Below are 18,436 nucleotides of genomic sequence, written 5' to 3'. Positions count from 1 at the left end.
AACATCACAAATGGGGAGTGCCATCATTATCATCATTATTATATACAATGAAACTATATTTAACTTTAAGATTATTGTCAGATTATTATATTTAAGACAAGTTACAGTTAATCTGCTCGCTGTGTGTTGTTTACAGTTTACACAAAAATACAAAATATTCACAGTATGAAAACATATTTTTGATAATATTATTAGTCAGACGACCCTTAAAGGAATAAAAACAGATTTTTTTTAAAACAAAAAGCTTTATTATAACATTGTGTCCTGACAGACATATTTTAAAAACACTAACACAGTAGAATTGTGATTATGGTCAAGTGTGATACCACAGTATATCTCCTCCAGGGTGAGGAGGACAGAGAGCCACCATGAAAATAACACCAACAATTAATTTGATGGTTATGAAAATTCACCAAACTGTTTTCACAAAAATCACAAAAAAATAAACATTTTTCCCATAAGAAATAATGGGAAGTCATGGTGAAATGAGGTCAGACCCACCCATCTTTAGGGCCTCATTTCCTCGCCAAACCATAATATAGAAAAGTGATTAAAAGTTAAAATGAGTCACCAGAGTTGGGACTTGACTGATAAGTTAATGATTTACGAGCTATCACAGTTTACGTTTCAGGATATTCTCTGTCTGTTCCAGATTTTATAATGGGTGTGTAGTGCAGAGTGTCCAGCGCTCCACACTGACGACACCACTGGAGTGGAGAGGAGCCGGAAAATCAACCGAAAAATTTCTCTTAGTCCTGATTAAAATCCTGCAATTCATATCCATAATGTCCATAATGTTTTCAATAATACAAAAAAAATTAAATAGAATTTTAGTGGAAATGTGGATAAAATGATGTACAAAACACCAAGAATATCTAGAATAGTTGTCTGAAGAAAACTGTCCAGAGTTTAAAACTAAAATGTTTTTTTCTATTTTAATGCCAATATTTTCTGGGTCAACATTACATGATGCAGTCTGCAATTTTGTAGTGTAATTTCCTGACATTAGCTGTGTGATACTGCTTGACTTATTTTGTCTTATGAATCAGTACATATAAAATTCTCAACGGTTCCTACTGGTACTCCTAACAGTACTCTGTAATTACAGGGTAACGGGAGAACAGTTTGGATTTTCTTTTTTTCTTCCTTCCTCGAAAATTCCCAACTGTTTATCCCTTGTTCAGCTTTACCTACATTTAAGTACCACTAGGAACTGTTGAGAGATTTATATGCACTGATTGATATGACAAAATTACCCTGTAAATTCAGTGGAATTACACAGTAAATGTTGGAAAGTTATACCGTAGTACAGGATGAATTGTTGTTACCTCAAAACCATTTCTTAAGCCATAAGAATGGGCAACCGTGTACACCAAATCTTTAATAGTGTCAGAATGGTAGTCATGTGAAGTTATTTAATTCTCCGCCAGTAATTCCAGTCATGTAAATGTTTGATGGTAGCATTAAAGGGAAACTAATCTAGTCGCAATATGCATTTCAAGAAAATATTATGCAATCTTAGATGGATGTGGCTATGCGTTATAAACATGCATGGTAAGTAAGACAACAAACCGGAGCGTTTTCAGTGCACAGTGCGGCGTCTTAAGTCCAGCGGCCAGCAGCTTCACTCCATCCTGCAGATCGTTGTTACTCAGGTCGAGCTCTCTCAGACTAGAGGATTTAGAGCTGAGAATTGAGGACAGAGCTTCACAGCTTCTCTCTGACAGGTTACATACTCTCAGCCTTGACATACAGGAAAAGATGTGAAAATGTTATTAAAAAAGTTATCTGTTGAAGGTGGTCAGGAACACCAACCTGAGTATTTTCAGTTTACAATATGGACTCTTCAGTCCAACACACAGCAGCTTCACTTCTTCATCCTTCAGGCTGTTATTACTCAGGCCCATTTCGATGAGACTAGAGGACTTAGAGCTAAGAATTGACAACAGAGCTTCACATCCTCTCATTGACAACTTGCAGCCAATCAACCTGAAACAATATTTTTGAGAATAGTAGTGTTAGAAATAATATCTCAATCGTTTATGGAATAACCTGCATACATACAAGAAATAATAAGATATATAAAGCCCCAATCTGCCATTGGTGTGCAGTGGCCTTTCCACTGCACCCACTGATCAACATCTGCAATTTTGTTACAGCCAATATACAACAGTCTATATGTGGCACTAAACAATAAAGATCACAACAGCGATGTGGATGGTTCAGGTACAGCCATCTGACGCCTGGAGCACTTTTTGTGGATCGGGCCTTTAGTTGATCTAGTTCTATCCACTTACAGAGCATTTTTAGAGACTTTGACCACTGGCAGCAGCCTCAGAAAAGCCTCCTCTGAAGCAGAGTATTTCTTCAGGTCAAACACATCAAGATCTTTTTGTGATGATAGTAGGATGACAACCAGAGCTGACCACTGAGCAGGAGAGATCTGTTGGATCTCCCCTACGAGAGAACAATCATTCAGTTCATTCAGACAGTGGAAGAGATTGATGCTTCTCTCTGCAGAGGAACTGCTAATGATCTTCTTCTTGATGTATTGGACTGTTTCTTGGTTGGTCTTTGATCTACTTTCTGTGTACTTCAGTAGACTTCTTAGAAGAGTCTGATTGGTCTGCAGTGAAAGACCCAGGAAGAAACGGAGGAACAAGTCCAGGTGTCCATTTGGACTTTAAAAAAAAAAAAAAAAAAAAATTAATATTTTTTTATTGATTCACAGTTGCAGTAAACAATACACCCAAAGAGAGTCACATTTTCATTTTTCTGTATGTTTGGTTTCCTGGATGCTGTCTCAATCTGTCTGACCTCATGTTCATCACTGACCTCTGCAGTCCGTCGTTCTGTGATGTAGAGCTCTGTGTAGATCTGATTCAGAAGGGTTGGGTTTCCTGCATAAGCGATCCCCTCAAACACACACTGGAACTTCTCCTTCAGGTTAGACTTCAGCTTGCGTTGGCACACTGAAGTGTGAGTTTCTGAATGAAAATATGACAAAAAACAATACAGGTTGTAATAGCAAACATGGAAAATGGAAGAATTTTCTGCCTTATGTTTAGCAATACACTCACTTCAGACAGTTCCATACTTCAACAAAGCAGAGATAGTATTGAATTTACCTAATTCAGGACAGTTTATTTCCCTTATTTATCATGAGCTGGAAAAGGTAAAGTAGGTTCCATTTGGTTAAAAATGTCTTTGGGTTATTTTGTAGTTTCTGGTTTAGCTCCTCAGTTGTAAACATAAGAAAGTCAAGATAGCAGCAAAGGAAGCCAATGTTCATCCCAAAACTGTTTTTTTGTTACATATTAGAGCAGTGCCATAAAAAATCTACAAATGTTGAGCATGCCAGCTATATGGCTTTACAGATATATTAGAGACCTGACGTCAGAATTATATTGTTCCATTGTGTGGCGGTACTGGCAGTAAAATGCTTACAAGACAGACCAACCTACATACAAATATAAACAAAAAACATGTAAATCTAGGGGGGAATGCCCAATGTCTGCTACTTGAAAATAAATCAATAAACAAATGCCTCTTCCAGGCATAATAAACAAATGTGCCCCTACAAGCCCCAGGGAAATTATATGTCAAACTGAAGGTGTATAGGGGCTTGGGTTTCAAGGGGTTCCCAAATAAACACAGTTTCCTCACTAGAATGACGTGGGGCAGCCGACAAAACACGATAGGTCTAAACAGACCAGTTTCTGGCTGGCAGTAACAGAGTTACCTACGTTGGCAGCTGTAAACACTCATAAAAACATTATAAAAATACATCCGGTGGTTTGGTGCCTACCTGTATTCTGAACAAATAAGGAGTAGTTAATGTTTATTATCATCAGAGAACGTTACAGACGTTGTTTTTGGTTCCTATCTGTTTCTCAAATGTATTTGTACGTGTGTGAATGTGTAAATGAGAGGCATTAACTTATAGCACTTTTTTTTTATACTTTATTTTTAAAGTCACCACGTGTTTGTACATTCACATGTACACATGAAAAAGAAGACACATAACAGCAACAACAACATAAACAGCATAACTGCATAATAAAAAAAAAATACAACAAACAAATAGGATAATCACAGCTACAACAAACACATTATGATGAAATTAATTGTAGTAGGTTGACCACTTGGCCCATCTTATCTCATATAATTTGAGGTTGCCCCTCATTTTATATGTTATATACTCCATTCAATGTACCTGTCGAATAGTGTCACTCCATTTTTCTATTGTGGGCGGGGTTTTCTGAAGCCAGTGTCTGGTTATTTGTTTTAGAGCAGTTATACGCAGCACCCTAAGCAAATAGTTATCATTTTCCTCGTGAGGTGTGTCTATGGTCCTTCCTAGCAGCATATAGTCTGTATTTAGTTGAACAGCACATCTTAAAGTGTGACTGACTTCTTTCTGTACCTTTTTCCAGAATATTTGCAGTACGGGACATGACCAGAATATATGTTGAACATTAGCGTATGATTCGCCACATTCCCTCCAGCAGCTTGATGATATTTTATTATTATATTTAGCTTGCTGCACCGGTGTTAAAAAGTATCGTGATTGTATTTTCCATGCATATTCTCTCCAACAGGGCGATACAGTAGTTGTATGAACGTTCTGATTCATTTCCTTCCAGCTCTCCTCTGATATGCCTATATTCAATTCTTCTTCCCATTTCAGTTTTGCCTTTGTATCTTGATGTTTACAGTTATTTTCCAAAATGGTATATACAGCCGAGATTTGATGTGGGACTTTAGTTTTATCATAATTCTTTATCAAAAATTGCACCAGTGGATGTAAGTCTCTGCTGGTCTTGTTTTTTATTTCACTGTTTTGGATATAACTTCTTATTTGTAAATATCGGAAGAAGTGGGAATGAGGCAAATGATACTCTTTGCTTAAAGATTCAAATGGTATTATTCCCTTCTCATTTAAACAATGTCCAAAAATGGTGAATCCCTTTTGTGCCCAAATGTCAAAGGCTTCATCAGTTTTGTTAGGCATGAATTCGGGGTCTTCTTTTATCTCTCTCAGAGCCAATAAGTCTTTCTTTATTTCAACAGCGTTTTTGATTCTAGCCCAAATTTCTAGAGTATTTCTAAGTGATATATTATCTTTTACTGGTACTTTTCGTTGGTATTCTGTACAAAAAGGAATCATCTTTATTGGACCATGACACATAAACATCTCTATTGTTCTCCACTTTGCTTCTGAGTTATGATTTAACTCAGTGCATATGTGCTGCATTTGCACTGCCATATAATAGTACTTCAAGTTTGGGAGAGCAAGTCCCCCCTTCTCTTCGGCCACTTTTAAGGTCTTCATTTTAACTCTGGGTTTCTTATCATCCCATATAAATTTACCAATCATTGTATCCCAGGTTTTGAAAGTGTTTGCACATATATATAGTGGTATTGTCTGGAATAAACATAAGAAATTGGGGAGTACATTCATTCTAATTGCATCTATTCTTCTACCCAAGGACCATATGGCTAATTTCCACCTATTCATATCCTGTCTAACATGTGCTTCCAAGCCTTTGTAATTCAACTGGTACAGTAATTTGTTATTCTCTGGTAGCACAGTTCCCAGGTATTTAATTCTATCCCTGTCCCACTGCCATAGGTAGTTACTCTTCACCTCTCTGCTTACTGGGGCTCCTAGAGCCATTGCTTCACACTTCTGTATATTTAGTTTATATCCTGACACATTACTATAGTTATCAATAACCTGCATAAGAGCTGGTAGTGATTTTTCTAGGTTTGTAAGATATAAAACCACGTCATCAGCATATAAAGCCAGTTTATGAGATTGCTCTGCTACTTTCACACCCTCAATTTCATTAGTTGCTCTAATACTTACTAACAGGGGTTCAATGCAAATTGCAAAGATTAGAGGGGATAGGGGATCTCCCTGTCTTGTTCCCCGTTGTAATTCGAAACTGTCAGAGAGAGTCCCATTTACTCTGATCTGTGCTTTTGAACTACTATACATAGCCTGAAGCCATTTGATAAAGGTGTCATGAAAACCAAATTTGCTACAGGTTTCAAATATAAAAGGCCATGAAACCCTGTCGAAGGCCTTTTCGGCATCTAGGGTAAGAATCAGCGTTTGGATGTTCATTTTCTTTGAGAAGTCTATTATATTCAATGTTCATCTTACGTTATCTGATAAATATCTATCTGGAATAAAACCAGTTTGGTCAGGGTCTATAATGAGTAGGATGATCTTTGATAATGTATTTGCTATGATGCTGCTTAGCAGCTTCTGATCCACATTTAGTAAAGTTATTGGTCTATAGGATCCACAACTTGTAGGGTCTTTCCCTTCTTTATGTATGACTGTAACTATGGAGTTACACCACGTATTTGCCCACTGCCCATGATTTAATGCCAAATTGAAGGCTCTTTCCAAAACTGACAATAATTCTTTGCTAAATTCTTTATAAAATTCACCTGTAAAACCATCGCTTCCTGGGCATTTGCTCTTTTTTAACTTTTTTATCACCACCATGATCTCTTCTGGGGTAATCGCTGCTGTCAAATTTGCATTTTGTTCCTCAGTTACTTGCGGTAAGTTTATTCCAGATAGATATTCTTTAACTCCATTTTGCTGAGTCAAATTATTGTCTGAACTATACAATTGTTCATAATATTTTGCAAATTCTTGTGCAATATCCCTCTTGTCTTTAACAATTGCTTCCCTAGTTTGATTTTTGATTGCTACTATATTCGATTTTTCCTGTTGTTTTTTTAATTTATAGGCCAGGTTTTTTATTGCTTTTGCCCCGCTGTCAAAATATTTCTGTTTTGTAAAAATCAGAGCTTTCTCTGCTTCCGTAGTTAATAGTCTATCCAATTCATTTTCTAAGTTTATTTAAAGATTGCAAATCAGAGCTACAGCCTGTCTCTTTATGTTTAGATTCTAATGTCTTAATTAATTGCTCTAGTTCCTTTGTTCTTTTCTCCCTTTCTTCCTTCTTGTGTGAGGCAAATGATATAACTTCCCCTCTCAAAACAACTTTCATTCCCTCCCACAATATAAGTGGGTCTACTTCCCCTGTATCATTTATCTCTAAATAATTTTTGATGACTGATTTTATTTTAGTCTTGAAGTCATCCATTTGTAGCAGGGAGTTGTTTAACCTCCATATCCCCTGACCTTTCTCTAAATCAAGGTTTAATTTTAAAGATATCAAAGCGTGATCAGACAATGTAATTTCACTTATGTGGCATTCTGCAACCATTGATATGTGGTTCTTAAACATGAAAAAGTGTGCGAGCCGAGCCTTCAGCTACGGTGACAGGCCCAGGATCAGGACACCAACACAGGACTGTACATCAGAGAGCCAGACAGCTTTTAGACTCGTTCATGTGATGATATTCATGATTATCTCAATGATGAAAATTCACCACCATCAACTTATTGTGAGTGTTTTCTCAGCGTGATCCACGATGAAATATGTTGTTGTCCCATCCCTCAGTCTGACTTAAAACAATGGAATAAACCTCTGGAGGTTTCACAAACATTGTTGTATACAAGTCAGTGTAGCAGATCACCAGCAGAGGGCGACTTAGACCAGATTATCAGAAACAGAATTCTTTCATCCCACAATAAAAACATGATATTCAAACACTAATGATATAAGACAGCACAATACAGAAGAGACAGTCATACAGTAACAACAATAATGATAATAATTAATCACAACCCCCCAAAAATGAATACAGATTTCTCCAAATTCCAAATTCCTGGTTGGGTGGGCCACAGATAACACCAGGTCCACACTACAGAACAGAACCAGGATCAAACAGAGGCTGTGATTAACTCTTCAGCTGTCTGAAGACACAGAGGCAACAAATCTGAAGTCAGTCAGACGGAGTCACAGTTTCAGGGTTACCACAGGTCATCTGGCTGCAGCAACACTGTCACTGGACCGGTCTATTTCAGGCGCTGGCACAGTTCATGTCCAACAAATAAAAGCTGCAGAGCCGGATCAGAACTAATGTTCTGTCTCACATGTGAATTCATACTTTATACAAACACTGATACAATGTGATGCAGCAGACTACGAACTATATAGTCCTGCTGACACCCAGCAGGGTTTTATTAGTGTGTGTGTGTGTGTGTGTGTGCGTGTGTGTGTGCGTGTGTGTGTGCCTGTGTTCGTGTTGTGTTTTGAAAAATAAAACAGAACTTGTTCTGACCATTGTTTAGTCGACGATCAGCTCGAACACGTCCAGTCGTCTACAGTCAGCTGATCTGTAAACAAAGACGGTGAAAAGGTTGATATTATTATTTATTTGTTTATTTGTGAGAGAGAAGTATGTAGCAAACCTGGTTAAGCTCATTTGCAATGCCCGTCCATATATAATCATATAGTACTGTACACTGTGTTAGAACCATCAGAACATAAAGCAGCTGACCGGTCCTGCAGCTCCTCATCAGTCTGAATCTGTCCAAACACCCCGACTGAAATATGAGGAGGTGAGATGGAAACAGGATTAATGAGACTGCTGCCTTAAACAGCACCGTGATCCAATCAGTCCAAACTGTACGGTGATCAGAAGAGGTTCACATCATTCTGTAGCCGTGAACACGAGGAGTCGTCTCTCATCTGACTGATTCAGGTGGAAAAAGTTCATGTCAGTCACATCTCATATTAATTTTAGGTTCATTAAAGGTTAAATATGAGACTTTAAACATTAATATAGAAGCAAACAGCTAATTGTTATTAAAGATATGATGGAGTGATGACGCATTTGTGGTCTCTAAGACTTCAAAAGCTTTTTATGAGTTCAGTCCATCCTCGGAAACCGATCATCTTTCTCCAGAATCACGTACTGCTCCTTTAAAAATATATATCTGCTGCATGAAGAGATCCAGTTACAGAGTTCTTTATTTAGATCATCAGCTGGCAGACAGACGTGTTTGGAGGTCAAACTCATGATTTAACTTAAACCTGCTGCAGAGTCACTGAGTATGTTTCTACAGAACCACAGATGAGTTCAGATTCTGACATTAGAAAAGAAAACTTTGTGTCTCGGTGGTGAAACAGCGGGAACACTTCCCCCACACGTGACTGTTACAAAACATCAGTGAATACATAAATAAATGAATAAAAACACACTGAGATAAAGTTTTAGATCTCAGATATTTTTTATATATTTTAAATGTTTGTAAAACATTATTTGATGTTGTTCTCAGCTCTGTCTGCGCCCCCTGGTGGTGGGAGGCCGGAGGCTCAGCGTGCTGCTGCACTAACTTCCCTTCATCTGTTTTTATTTTGAATCATTATGAATCAGTTTCAGTTTGTGAGCTGAGCTCTTCTCACCTTCCTCATCACACTTCTGCTTTCTTTATGATTCAACATGATCATGAGCTGAGTTCAGTCTGAGCTGCAGGTGTTTCTCATCAGGCAGGTGAGAGTGAAGCAGGTGAGTCATCATAGAGTGTGTGTGTGTGTGTGTGTGTCAGATGTGAGACAATGCTGCTGTGTGTGGTCAGTCTGCTGTCAGTGTGTCTGTCGGCTCTTCACACAGGTGACAAACTGGATTTATCTCAGTGTGTAGTAGAGTGGTGTGTGTCTGTCTGTGTGTGTGTCCATGTTAAACTGTGTGTGTTTGTGTGTTTGTGCAGGTGAAGTCAGTCAGAAACCATCGAACACGTCGGAGCTCAACACCACCACAGCTGCTCCTCCTCCTGCTGCTGCCGACGGTACGATCAGCAGGTCGTCTGGTTTGAACTCTGCTCAGAATGAAATAAAATAAATTCATCCTGACTGAAGAAGAACAGATCCAGGTTTAATTGTGACGACTGAAAACACGAGATGATACTGTCAGTTTGGTCAACAAGGAGGAACCTCTGCTGAGTTTGTTTGTTTGTCGCTCCAGATTTAAAGTTGGTCCAGAATCAGCTGAATGTGACTTCAAATCAGACGGTGCAGGAACATGAAATCCTCTCTGGATACTTTGGATTCAGCGGTGAGCAGAGACGTTGTGTTTTAATTGAATTTATTTGAGTTAATTTGTTTGTCTGTTTTTTTATATAAATAATAATAAAATGTTTGCAGACCTGTCAGGGGTCCGGTCCTTTCTCCCGGAGCAGGAGATGGAGGTCCGGATCATCGGGGGTCAGGAGGCCTGGGCTCACTCGTGGCCCTGGCAGGTTTCCCTTCAGTTCGCCACCATGCCGGCCTGCGGGGGCGCCATCATCAGCCCGCTGTGGGTCGTCTCTGCTGCGCACTGCTTCAAAAGGTCAGAGGTCATCGGTTAGAGCCGGAGTCAGACCAGGTTTGGATTTACGGACCTGACTCACAACAGGATTCAATTCATGCAGAGACTCGTTCAGTGTGAGAAGACAAACGGTCTTTTGTAATGTGATGTCTGAACCCATCTCCAGGTACAATAAAGCTTCTTTCTGGACGGTTCAGGCTGGAAAACACGACCTGGACAATCCTCATGAACCTGGACAACAAGTTAGTGACACAACATCATTTACTGTGTTTATATACATTTTATATTCTAGATCTGCTCCACTGTCAGAACATCACATCAGAACCTCTGCAGACTTCAGGTTCTAGTAAACCCACCAGATGTCTGAATGAATCAGGAAAATGTTACCTGACAAATATTTAATGTGTTTTTCTGCATCTACTCACGTGTTCAGGTATAAATCAAAAACTATAAACAATTGGCTCTTCATTTAGAAAACTTCACGTACATGTCTTATTTTATGTAACAATCACATCAGACAAGATATTTTCTCTGAACACACAAACTCATATCTTCACCTGGTGATGACCCGGTGAGTGTTGATCAGTTTGTGATCTCGGGCTTCTGTAGACTTGGATTACAGCAGACGAGCTGTATGGAGACATCTGATGTTTTTTTGATTGTGTGTTATGTTTTAAGTCTCCAGCTACTTCAGTTGGGACTTATTTTAGCTTTTCAATTGTTTTCCCCTTGTCTAAAGAAAGCTTCATTTTTTACCTTAAGTAAAATCCTTTGAGCAAATAAACTGAACATGAAACATACGATGGTCGATAAGTTTAAGGTAGAAGGAGTCCATCTCAGAAAACTTCACACATTTAATTTTCAACGTAGTCCCCTCCTACATTTACACACTTAGTCCAGCAGTTGTGAAGCATACGGATCCTTCTTTGTAGAAGTCGGCATTTTGGACCTCAAAGTCTCTAAAGCAACAATAATGTCAAAATGGCGACCACTGAGCTCCTTCTTCATGTTGGGGAAGAGGTGGCAGTCTGCGGTAATCATATCAGGTGAACTGATCCTTTAACACAACCAGAGCAGACTGAGAATATGAACCTGGTCTCTGATCTCTGATACCTAAACGATCCAGACTCCATAGTCCAAAAGGACAAAAGTATGAAAGTAAGACTGATTGTAAACTTTAATCCCTGAACATTGATAAAGACAAAGCGTCTCGGTTCCTCTCTTCCTGTCCAGGTGGTCGGAGTCTCCATGATCATCAGCCATCAGGGCTACAACACTCGGACCAAAGACAGCGACATGGCTCTGCTGAAGCTGCAGCAGCCACTGGTCTTCAACCAGTTCGTCAGACCCATCGACATCTGGATGAAACCTCTGTCCCCCTTAAGGAAGTGCACCATCACCGGCTGGGGCTCCACCCGAGAGAGTGAGCAGGACTCTGTTCTACAAACCTCAGGAGACAAAGAGCTTCAATCTGACCTCTTCCTGTTTTCTGCTTCATCAGATGGACCTCGAGTCCACAGACTGCAGGAGGTGAACGTGACCATCCTGCCCCCTGACGTCTGCAACCAGTACTACCTGGGGAGGATACGACCCTCCATGTTCTGTGCTGGGAAGGACAGAGGAGGAGCCGACGCCTGCCAGGTACGACCTGAACGCCTACAGAGTCTGAACATCAGGAGGAAATATACAAGAGAGACCATCAAAGTCCAGAATCTGGACTGTGAAGTATTTTAAGCCAGTCTGAGACTTAAGATGATCCAAATGGAAGGAATACAGGAACAGTTTGTCTCTTTGTCATCCTGTCTTGTCTTGTCCACCGTCCTGTCCGAGTCTTCATTACACAGTCTTTAACGTTGTCCTGTCTGTCCTCAGGGGGACTCTGGAGGTCCTCTGTCCTGCTTCACTGGCAGCAGGTATGAGCTGGCTGGTTTGGTGAGTTGGGGAGTCGGTTGTGGACGAGCCGGGAAACCTGGAGTCTACACCAAAATCCAACAACACACTCAGTGGATCTCCACCATCTTGAGTAGGTTTCAGGTGATCTGACACCTGAGTGTTGACCTGTAAAAGATGTTTAACACTCTGTTGTGTTTCTCTCACAGATGATCAGAATATCATGTATTCAGACGATGTCCCTGCAGAAGGTAGGTTGTAACGTCATACTGTATTTTAATCTGTTTTGTTTTCTGACATGCTGCACTGAAAAGATCTGAAGAGAAACTACATAAACTACACAGTACAGGTGTTCATGCTATTCTGTCCACCCTCCTGGACGACAGAGGACAGGTGTGGTAAGCAGCAGAGCTCCAGCTGTGATAAGGCTCCAGGCCTCGCTGCTCTCTCTGTGTCCCAGGATGGTGAGGTGTCTGTGGGGAACGTGTCAGAGTCCTGTCCCTTCTCCTGGCCCTGGCAGGTCAGCCTGCAGGCCAACGGCCACCATTACTGCAGTGGAGCGCTGATCCACCGCCGCTGGGTCATCACTGCCAAACACTGCAACGTCAGGTACAAGTACCACTGATACTACTACTACTACTGATACTACTACTAGTAGTAGTAGTAGTAGTAGTAGTAGTATCAGTAGTAGTAGTAGTATCACTACTACTACTACTGATACTACTACTGGTAGTAGTAGTAGTACTGATAGTAGTACTACTACTATTACTGATACTACTACTGGTAGTAGTAGTAGTACTGATAGTAGTACTACTACTATTACTGATACTACTACTACTTCTACTACTACTGATAGTACTACTACTGATACTACTACTACTACTACAGTATAGTACTTGATTTAAAAACTATATCTGCATCTCATCGATTCTGAATGCTGCATTGTCGGGTAGAATATCACAGTACTACTGCAGTACTACAGTTGACTGCAGTACTGTCTGTTGTAGTAGTACTTATCTCTTCCTGCCGGCTGTATTTTGTCCCTGCAGAGCTAAAGAGGACGTGGTGGTTCTGGGAGTTCATGACCTTCGCTTCTCCTCGTCTCAAACTGTCCCGGTGGACGAGGTCTTCAACCTGCCACAGGACAGCAGCTTCCCTCCGAAATCTGACTTGTCACTGCTCCGCCTCAGTGTGCCTGCCAGATTCAGTAGGAGAACTAAAACATAAACCTAAAGTATCATGTCCTGTCTGTGGAGTGTTATAATGTCCCAGGTCTGCACCAAGTGATATACTGAAACTGGCCTTCTGGTCTCCAGGCTCGAATGTGTCTCCAGTTTGTGTCCCTGACGAAGACGAGGATCTCGACGACAGCTGGTCCTGCATCACAACTGGCTGGGGAGCCACAAAGACAACAGGTAGAGTCCACCTGTCCACGCACAGAGCAGGAAACACATCCAACACAGGAGACAGCTGAACCCTTGACACAGAGACAGATCAAACTGAGCCGCAGTGACACAACCCGAATGTCCTCAAAGGAAGTCTTCTTCATGAAGCACAACGTTGAAGGCGTAGCTGTGACTGTTGACTGTTTTCATTATTTGTGTGTAGTGAACATTGATCCAGACCGGCTGCACCATCTTGGACTGACTCTGGTTAATCAGACGACCTGCAGGGAGCGGTGGGGAGAAGGACTCCTCAGCGACTCCCACATCTGTTCACATCCTGCAGGCTCCACCTCCTGCATGGTAACTCCTCCCTGACATACATCAGCCCTGTTGTCAGTTACTGGACGATATGTTCAGTGTCTGTCTCAAATTAAAGGCTGTTACATCCCAAAATGTGCTCCAGTGACCATAAAGACAGGGACATTAGAATTCAGATCTATCGATCACAGGATCGATTTAATAATTTCTTGACAATTTAAAAAAACAAAGTACCTGTTAAGCTTCAGAACTTCTCCTCTTCTCTGCAGGGGGACTCTGGAGCTCCACTGTTGTGTCGAAAGCGTGGCGCTTACTTCCTGTTTGGTGTGGTCACATGGGGCAGCAGGCGGTGTGACGCAGACAAACCGGCCATCTTCTCCAGAATCTCAGATTATCACTCGTGGATCACTGAGGTGACTGAAGACGTCTGAATGTTTCTGTGAGAAAATAAACTCATTAAACTGGAAGCTGTTTGTCCTCTGAGCTCTTTAAACTGTGTCCAATATTCAAAGTTCACTTACCAGCTTTTCTGGAGCTTTCAACCTCATCTCACAACCATCAGAGGATGGAGATGTTTGATTGAAGAAACTAAGGTGAATCTTGAGTTCAGACAGTTTGAGGAAAATCTGACCACCTTTAATGTTTTTGACTAAACTAGTAGTTTGTCCGATGCCTGATCAGACGACCTTTAGACAAAGTTTAAGACGCTAACTAAACAAAAGAAAAGTCAGTATAATCCAGTTTACAGATGATTCAAAGCCAAATATCGTCAGACTCAATGTTGGTAAACTCGACCGTGTATCGATGTCTTAGGATTGTTTAGACTTGAGCTTTTATGCTTCTGTGTTGAATCTATGTCGTACCTACGCTGTAGCATGACATGCACCTCCCCAGAAACGTAACTGCATCGCATCGACGTGGACCACGACTGTGATCGTTTTGCCTGGTAGAATTGCATCTCTGGCTTCTCCTCTGTTGCTCCGTGGCGGTGCTACTACCAGTGATGGTGACCTGTAGTTTCCCCAGTAAACACATCACCTTCTTCAGCTGTTGCAGACCCTCCTGACCATCCGGCTGCTGCTCTTCGTTGCCGAGTGTGTCTGGCCGAGAGAGAGTGGACGGGCTGGATGTCCAAAGGGCAGGCTGACCCCTCCGTGAGCAGCGAGGGGATAAACGCCACCTTGCCAGCAGCACAGAACACGTGTAGAATGACGTAAAGCGTCAGCCACTTGCAAAGGTCGCACCGTAGGCTCTGCATAGAACGAAGTTTTCTCATTTCAAATTATATTTCCTGCATCACTGTTGAGTTTAGTTTGATCAGGAAAATGAAACCGATTTCTTATTTGAAAACATGCAAACATCTTGAACACAGTTTGAGGTTTTAATCAACATTTACTTCACAGTTTTACATGATTCTTCACTTTGTGTGCAGGTAAAAACAAAGTTGTTCTAACATTTCTTTTAACAACAAATCTAATTAAAAGTGAAGGGATAATCTTTCTATTGAAAACTGAAAGTCAAACATAACAAACTGATTAAATCTTTGTCAGCGGCAGATTTAAGACTCCCACTGGAGGTGAAATAAGAAATGTTTTCTTTTGTAATCGTGGTGAAATGATTCTTCTGCCAGTTGTCGAGTCATGCCCTGGACCAACATCAGTTAGTGAAATCACTGGATTTAACACTTTGTCCGCCATCACAGAGAAACTTGAAGTTGACTCGGAGCACCTGAACGCATCGTTAGTGTTGGTTTCTGAGAGCCGATGATGATGATGATGGTGAATCCTGTCAGTTCAGTTGTCAGACAGTCAGACAGACCTGAGTCAGGATACAGCTGCCGTCTTTAGAGAAAATCAAACTCAGTGTATGAGTCTATGATAAACTGGACCATCAGTCCACGGAGGTATGAAAACAGTTAATGAACTTCCAGTTCAGCCGTGAGCAGCAGTTTCGCTCTCAGCTGTCCTGCAGGAGGTCGTACGAGCCTCCGTTGACCACCTCGTGTTTGTCCTCCGCCTGCAATCACACAGTAAGTCTGTCCTCACAACACTGAACCACAGCTGGAGTGGTTATCAACACAGTGTTCAATCCGTCTAAACATGTCAAAGATAACGACTTTAAGTCACCGTATCAACTGAAACTGTGACTCACTGTGACATCACTTGTGTTGGACTCGACAGGTTCTGGAGCTGCTTCATAAACCGGGTTACAGATGCTGCGAGTGCTGTCAGCAGGTGGAGCTTCTTCCTCCACCTCATCCTCCTGTTAAAGGGGCCAAACGTCTTCATTAAGACATGTTGGACACTGATTTTATCTAATGCTTCATAATGATGACAATAAAGTTATAATTCTAATACAAAATAAAATAAATAAAATAAAACATGTCTTGCTCTGACATGGACCCTGTGCTGCTTTCTGAATCCTGCTCCTGTTGGATTTCTGACCCTCAAACCACCTGCTCCCCTGAGCCAGTTGTTCAGCGGCGCCCTCTAGGGGCTGTATTAGTTATTACAGCTGTAGAAGAGGAAACGCGTGGAAGCAAAATTACCATGTAGGGAGGCGGTCAGACTTCAACCGTGAGACCCCTGCAGGTGTCCAGTGTGAAACCAAGAGCCAATGATGATTCTGTGCTGATGAAGGTTCTCAGTCAGGTGCTTTCACCTCTCATCCAAGAGGCTTCTTCAGTTCTAACTAACTGGAGGGGGGTCGCAGGCTTTTAAACTCTGTGTGAGAGTGTCCTAACAGTCCTTATGTGATGATTTTATAGTAACATAGTGAAGTAACATGACGTATATAACGCAAGTGACTTAGGTAACGTATGTTACAGAAGTTACCAAAGTAACGTAGTGATTTGAGGCCAAACCATCTTGTTTTGTTCTAAATCTTACCAAGCAGCTGTCTTGCTAAAACGTAAGGAAGAAGCGACCATACGTTGAAGATTCAGTACGCCTGTAACACTGTGACAGCCATGTTGTTTTGGAGACGCAGAAGATGGACCAGCTCATTGGTTCAGTTATCAGGATTATTATTATCAGTATTAAATGAGCATTTGTTTTCATGTATTTTCTTTTAAATGCATAATTGTTACATTAAAGGTTTAATTTGAATTATAAACAATGTTTTGTTCAAACACCAATAAATGTTTTAAACTAACAATCACACAAAAACATTCAAACCAACAAATGTTTTATTGTAATTGGGGATGCACAATAAGGATAATAAGGATACTGATTACTGATAATTACCTGCTTCTCAGGCTGATACAGATAAGATAATCAATAACTTACCCTTTAAAAAGAAGTTCCCAACCTGAAGATTCTGCACACTGAGGGTCAGACACGCTCAGATGTTGTCAGCTAAGATTGATGATTTAATATCCAACAGCTCTAAGATTTGTGTTAAAACTCAGAACAGTTGAAGGAGATGTACTGTGATCTGGTCGTAAACCAACTTTAAAGCAACTTTGGTTTTTATTATTAATTTCACAGATACTGATTCATTTCTGATCATTTAAATTTCCATTGTCTGCCTGATAAATGATCTCAACTCAAACGAGACCATCAGTGAGAAGGTTGGCTATTTAATATTATTGTCGATATTCTTACGCGTCACTGGGTCAGAATCTGCCTCGTCAGGTTGGATGAGTCATGAAATTTAAAATATTTTATTATATATTATACTAAAGCTAACAGCTATGAACGATTGTGTTTACTGAAACGAGTCATAGTTTTTCACCATTGTTTTTTACTGACAGCAACAGGAAATTCCAAAAGAAGAGCTGAAGCTCGACCCGACATGTAAACTATGTCTCAGCTCCACAATGTAGAGAAACTGTGTGTAGGAAACAACAGAACCGACGCAAACTGCAGTCTGACCTTGAAGTAGTGGAAGTGGAAGGGTTTGGTGTTGTGGGTGTAGAAGTGGTATCCAACGAAGACGACTGCTGCCACCAGAAAGACCAGCAGCAACACGCCCACGCCCATCCCCGCCTTATGACCCACATGCATCTACAGAGCCAATCACAGACGAGGTCAGAGGTCACAGATGGAAACATTTGGAATAATTAGCAGTTTAACTCATTTCTGTTGTTATGACATCACTCACCTCTGGGCGAGGAGGCGGGGCTTGCAGTGGTCCCTGGAGAACATGAATGATCCCGTTTGAAGTGAGAACGTCAGAGGTGGTGACGAAGCGGTTGTTGATGTAACGAGAAGACTGAAGAGATGAAGAACGATGAAAAGAGAATCTGTTAAAACTCCACAGAACTCCATTCAAAAATCTGCCGTTTTTAACAACTTTGCCACTATTTTCCTCCAGAATCATTGTTGCATTAAGAACACATCCACACTGCAGGAAAGGTTCATTACAAGAGGAGGGCGAAGGTAAAAAATGCTCTTCAGCCCTCTAGTGTTCAGTCCTAAATCTGACCAGAGCCGACGGGTCGAGCAGATCGGCGACTCCGAGGACGGTCAGACTGCCGACACGAGTCCTGATCCTGCTGCCGTTCTTCAGCTGGCTGACGGGAAGCGCCTGACCCTCAGACAGGTGGAACTCGATGTCCCGCTGAGACAGAGTCTGCAGGGACGGAGACGAACAGG

The 18,436-nt window shown here is 41.0% G+C and overlaps 2 protein-coding genes across 2 annotated transcripts in view; one reads left to right on the top strand and one right to left on the bottom strand.

Annotated features, from left to right (window-relative positions):
• Positions 1 to 9,469: 9,469 nt before the first annotated feature.
• ovch1 (ovochymase 1) lies at positions 9,470 to 14,305 on the top strand. The gene is made up of 14 exons (XM_073480914.1): positions 9,470 to 9,552; positions 9,650 to 9,727; positions 9,904 to 9,993; positions 10,083 to 10,266; positions 10,412 to 10,487; positions 11,479 to 11,668; positions 11,747 to 11,886; positions 12,118 to 12,268; positions 12,345 to 12,386; positions 12,522 to 12,744; positions 13,185 to 13,342; positions 13,452 to 13,550; positions 13,744 to 13,880; positions 14,108 to 14,305. The coding sequence occupies exons 1-14, from the start codon at positions 9,498 to 9,500 to the stop codon at positions 14,267 to 14,269; spliced, it is 1,785 nt and encodes a 594-aa protein (XP_073337015.1). The 5' UTR covers positions 9,470 to 9,497; the 3' UTR covers positions 14,270 to 14,305.
• A 961-nt stretch (positions 14,306 to 15,266) lies between these two features.
• Positions 15,267 to 18,436, bottom strand: part of stab2 (stabilin 2) — a 32,135-nt gene continuing 28,965 nt past the window's right edge. Inside the window, exons 64-68 of the mRNA XM_073480438.1 lie at positions 18,267 to 18,413; positions 17,943 to 18,053; positions 17,714 to 17,845; positions 15,990 to 16,100; positions 15,267 to 15,854 (exon numbers count right to left, since the gene is read on the bottom strand). Coding sequence (XP_073336539.1) covers positions 15,795 to 15,854; positions 15,990 to 16,100; positions 17,714 to 17,845; positions 17,943 to 18,053; positions 18,267 to 18,413 — 561 coding nt within the window. The 3' untranslated portion in view covers positions 15,267 to 15,794. The remainder of the gene's footprint in view (positions 15,855 to 15,989; positions 16,101 to 17,713; positions 17,846 to 17,942; positions 18,054 to 18,266; positions 18,414 to 18,436) is intronic.

The sequence above is a fragment of the Pagrus major genome, chromosome 14 (genome assembly GCF_040436345.1).
Source record: "Pagrus major chromosome 14, Pma_NU_1.0".
NCBI lineage: Eukaryota > Metazoa > Chordata > Actinopteri > Spariformes > Sparidae > Pagrus > Pagrus major.
Note: the sequence above shows the minus strand (reverse complement) of the source record. Positions and strands in the feature narration are given on the sequence as shown.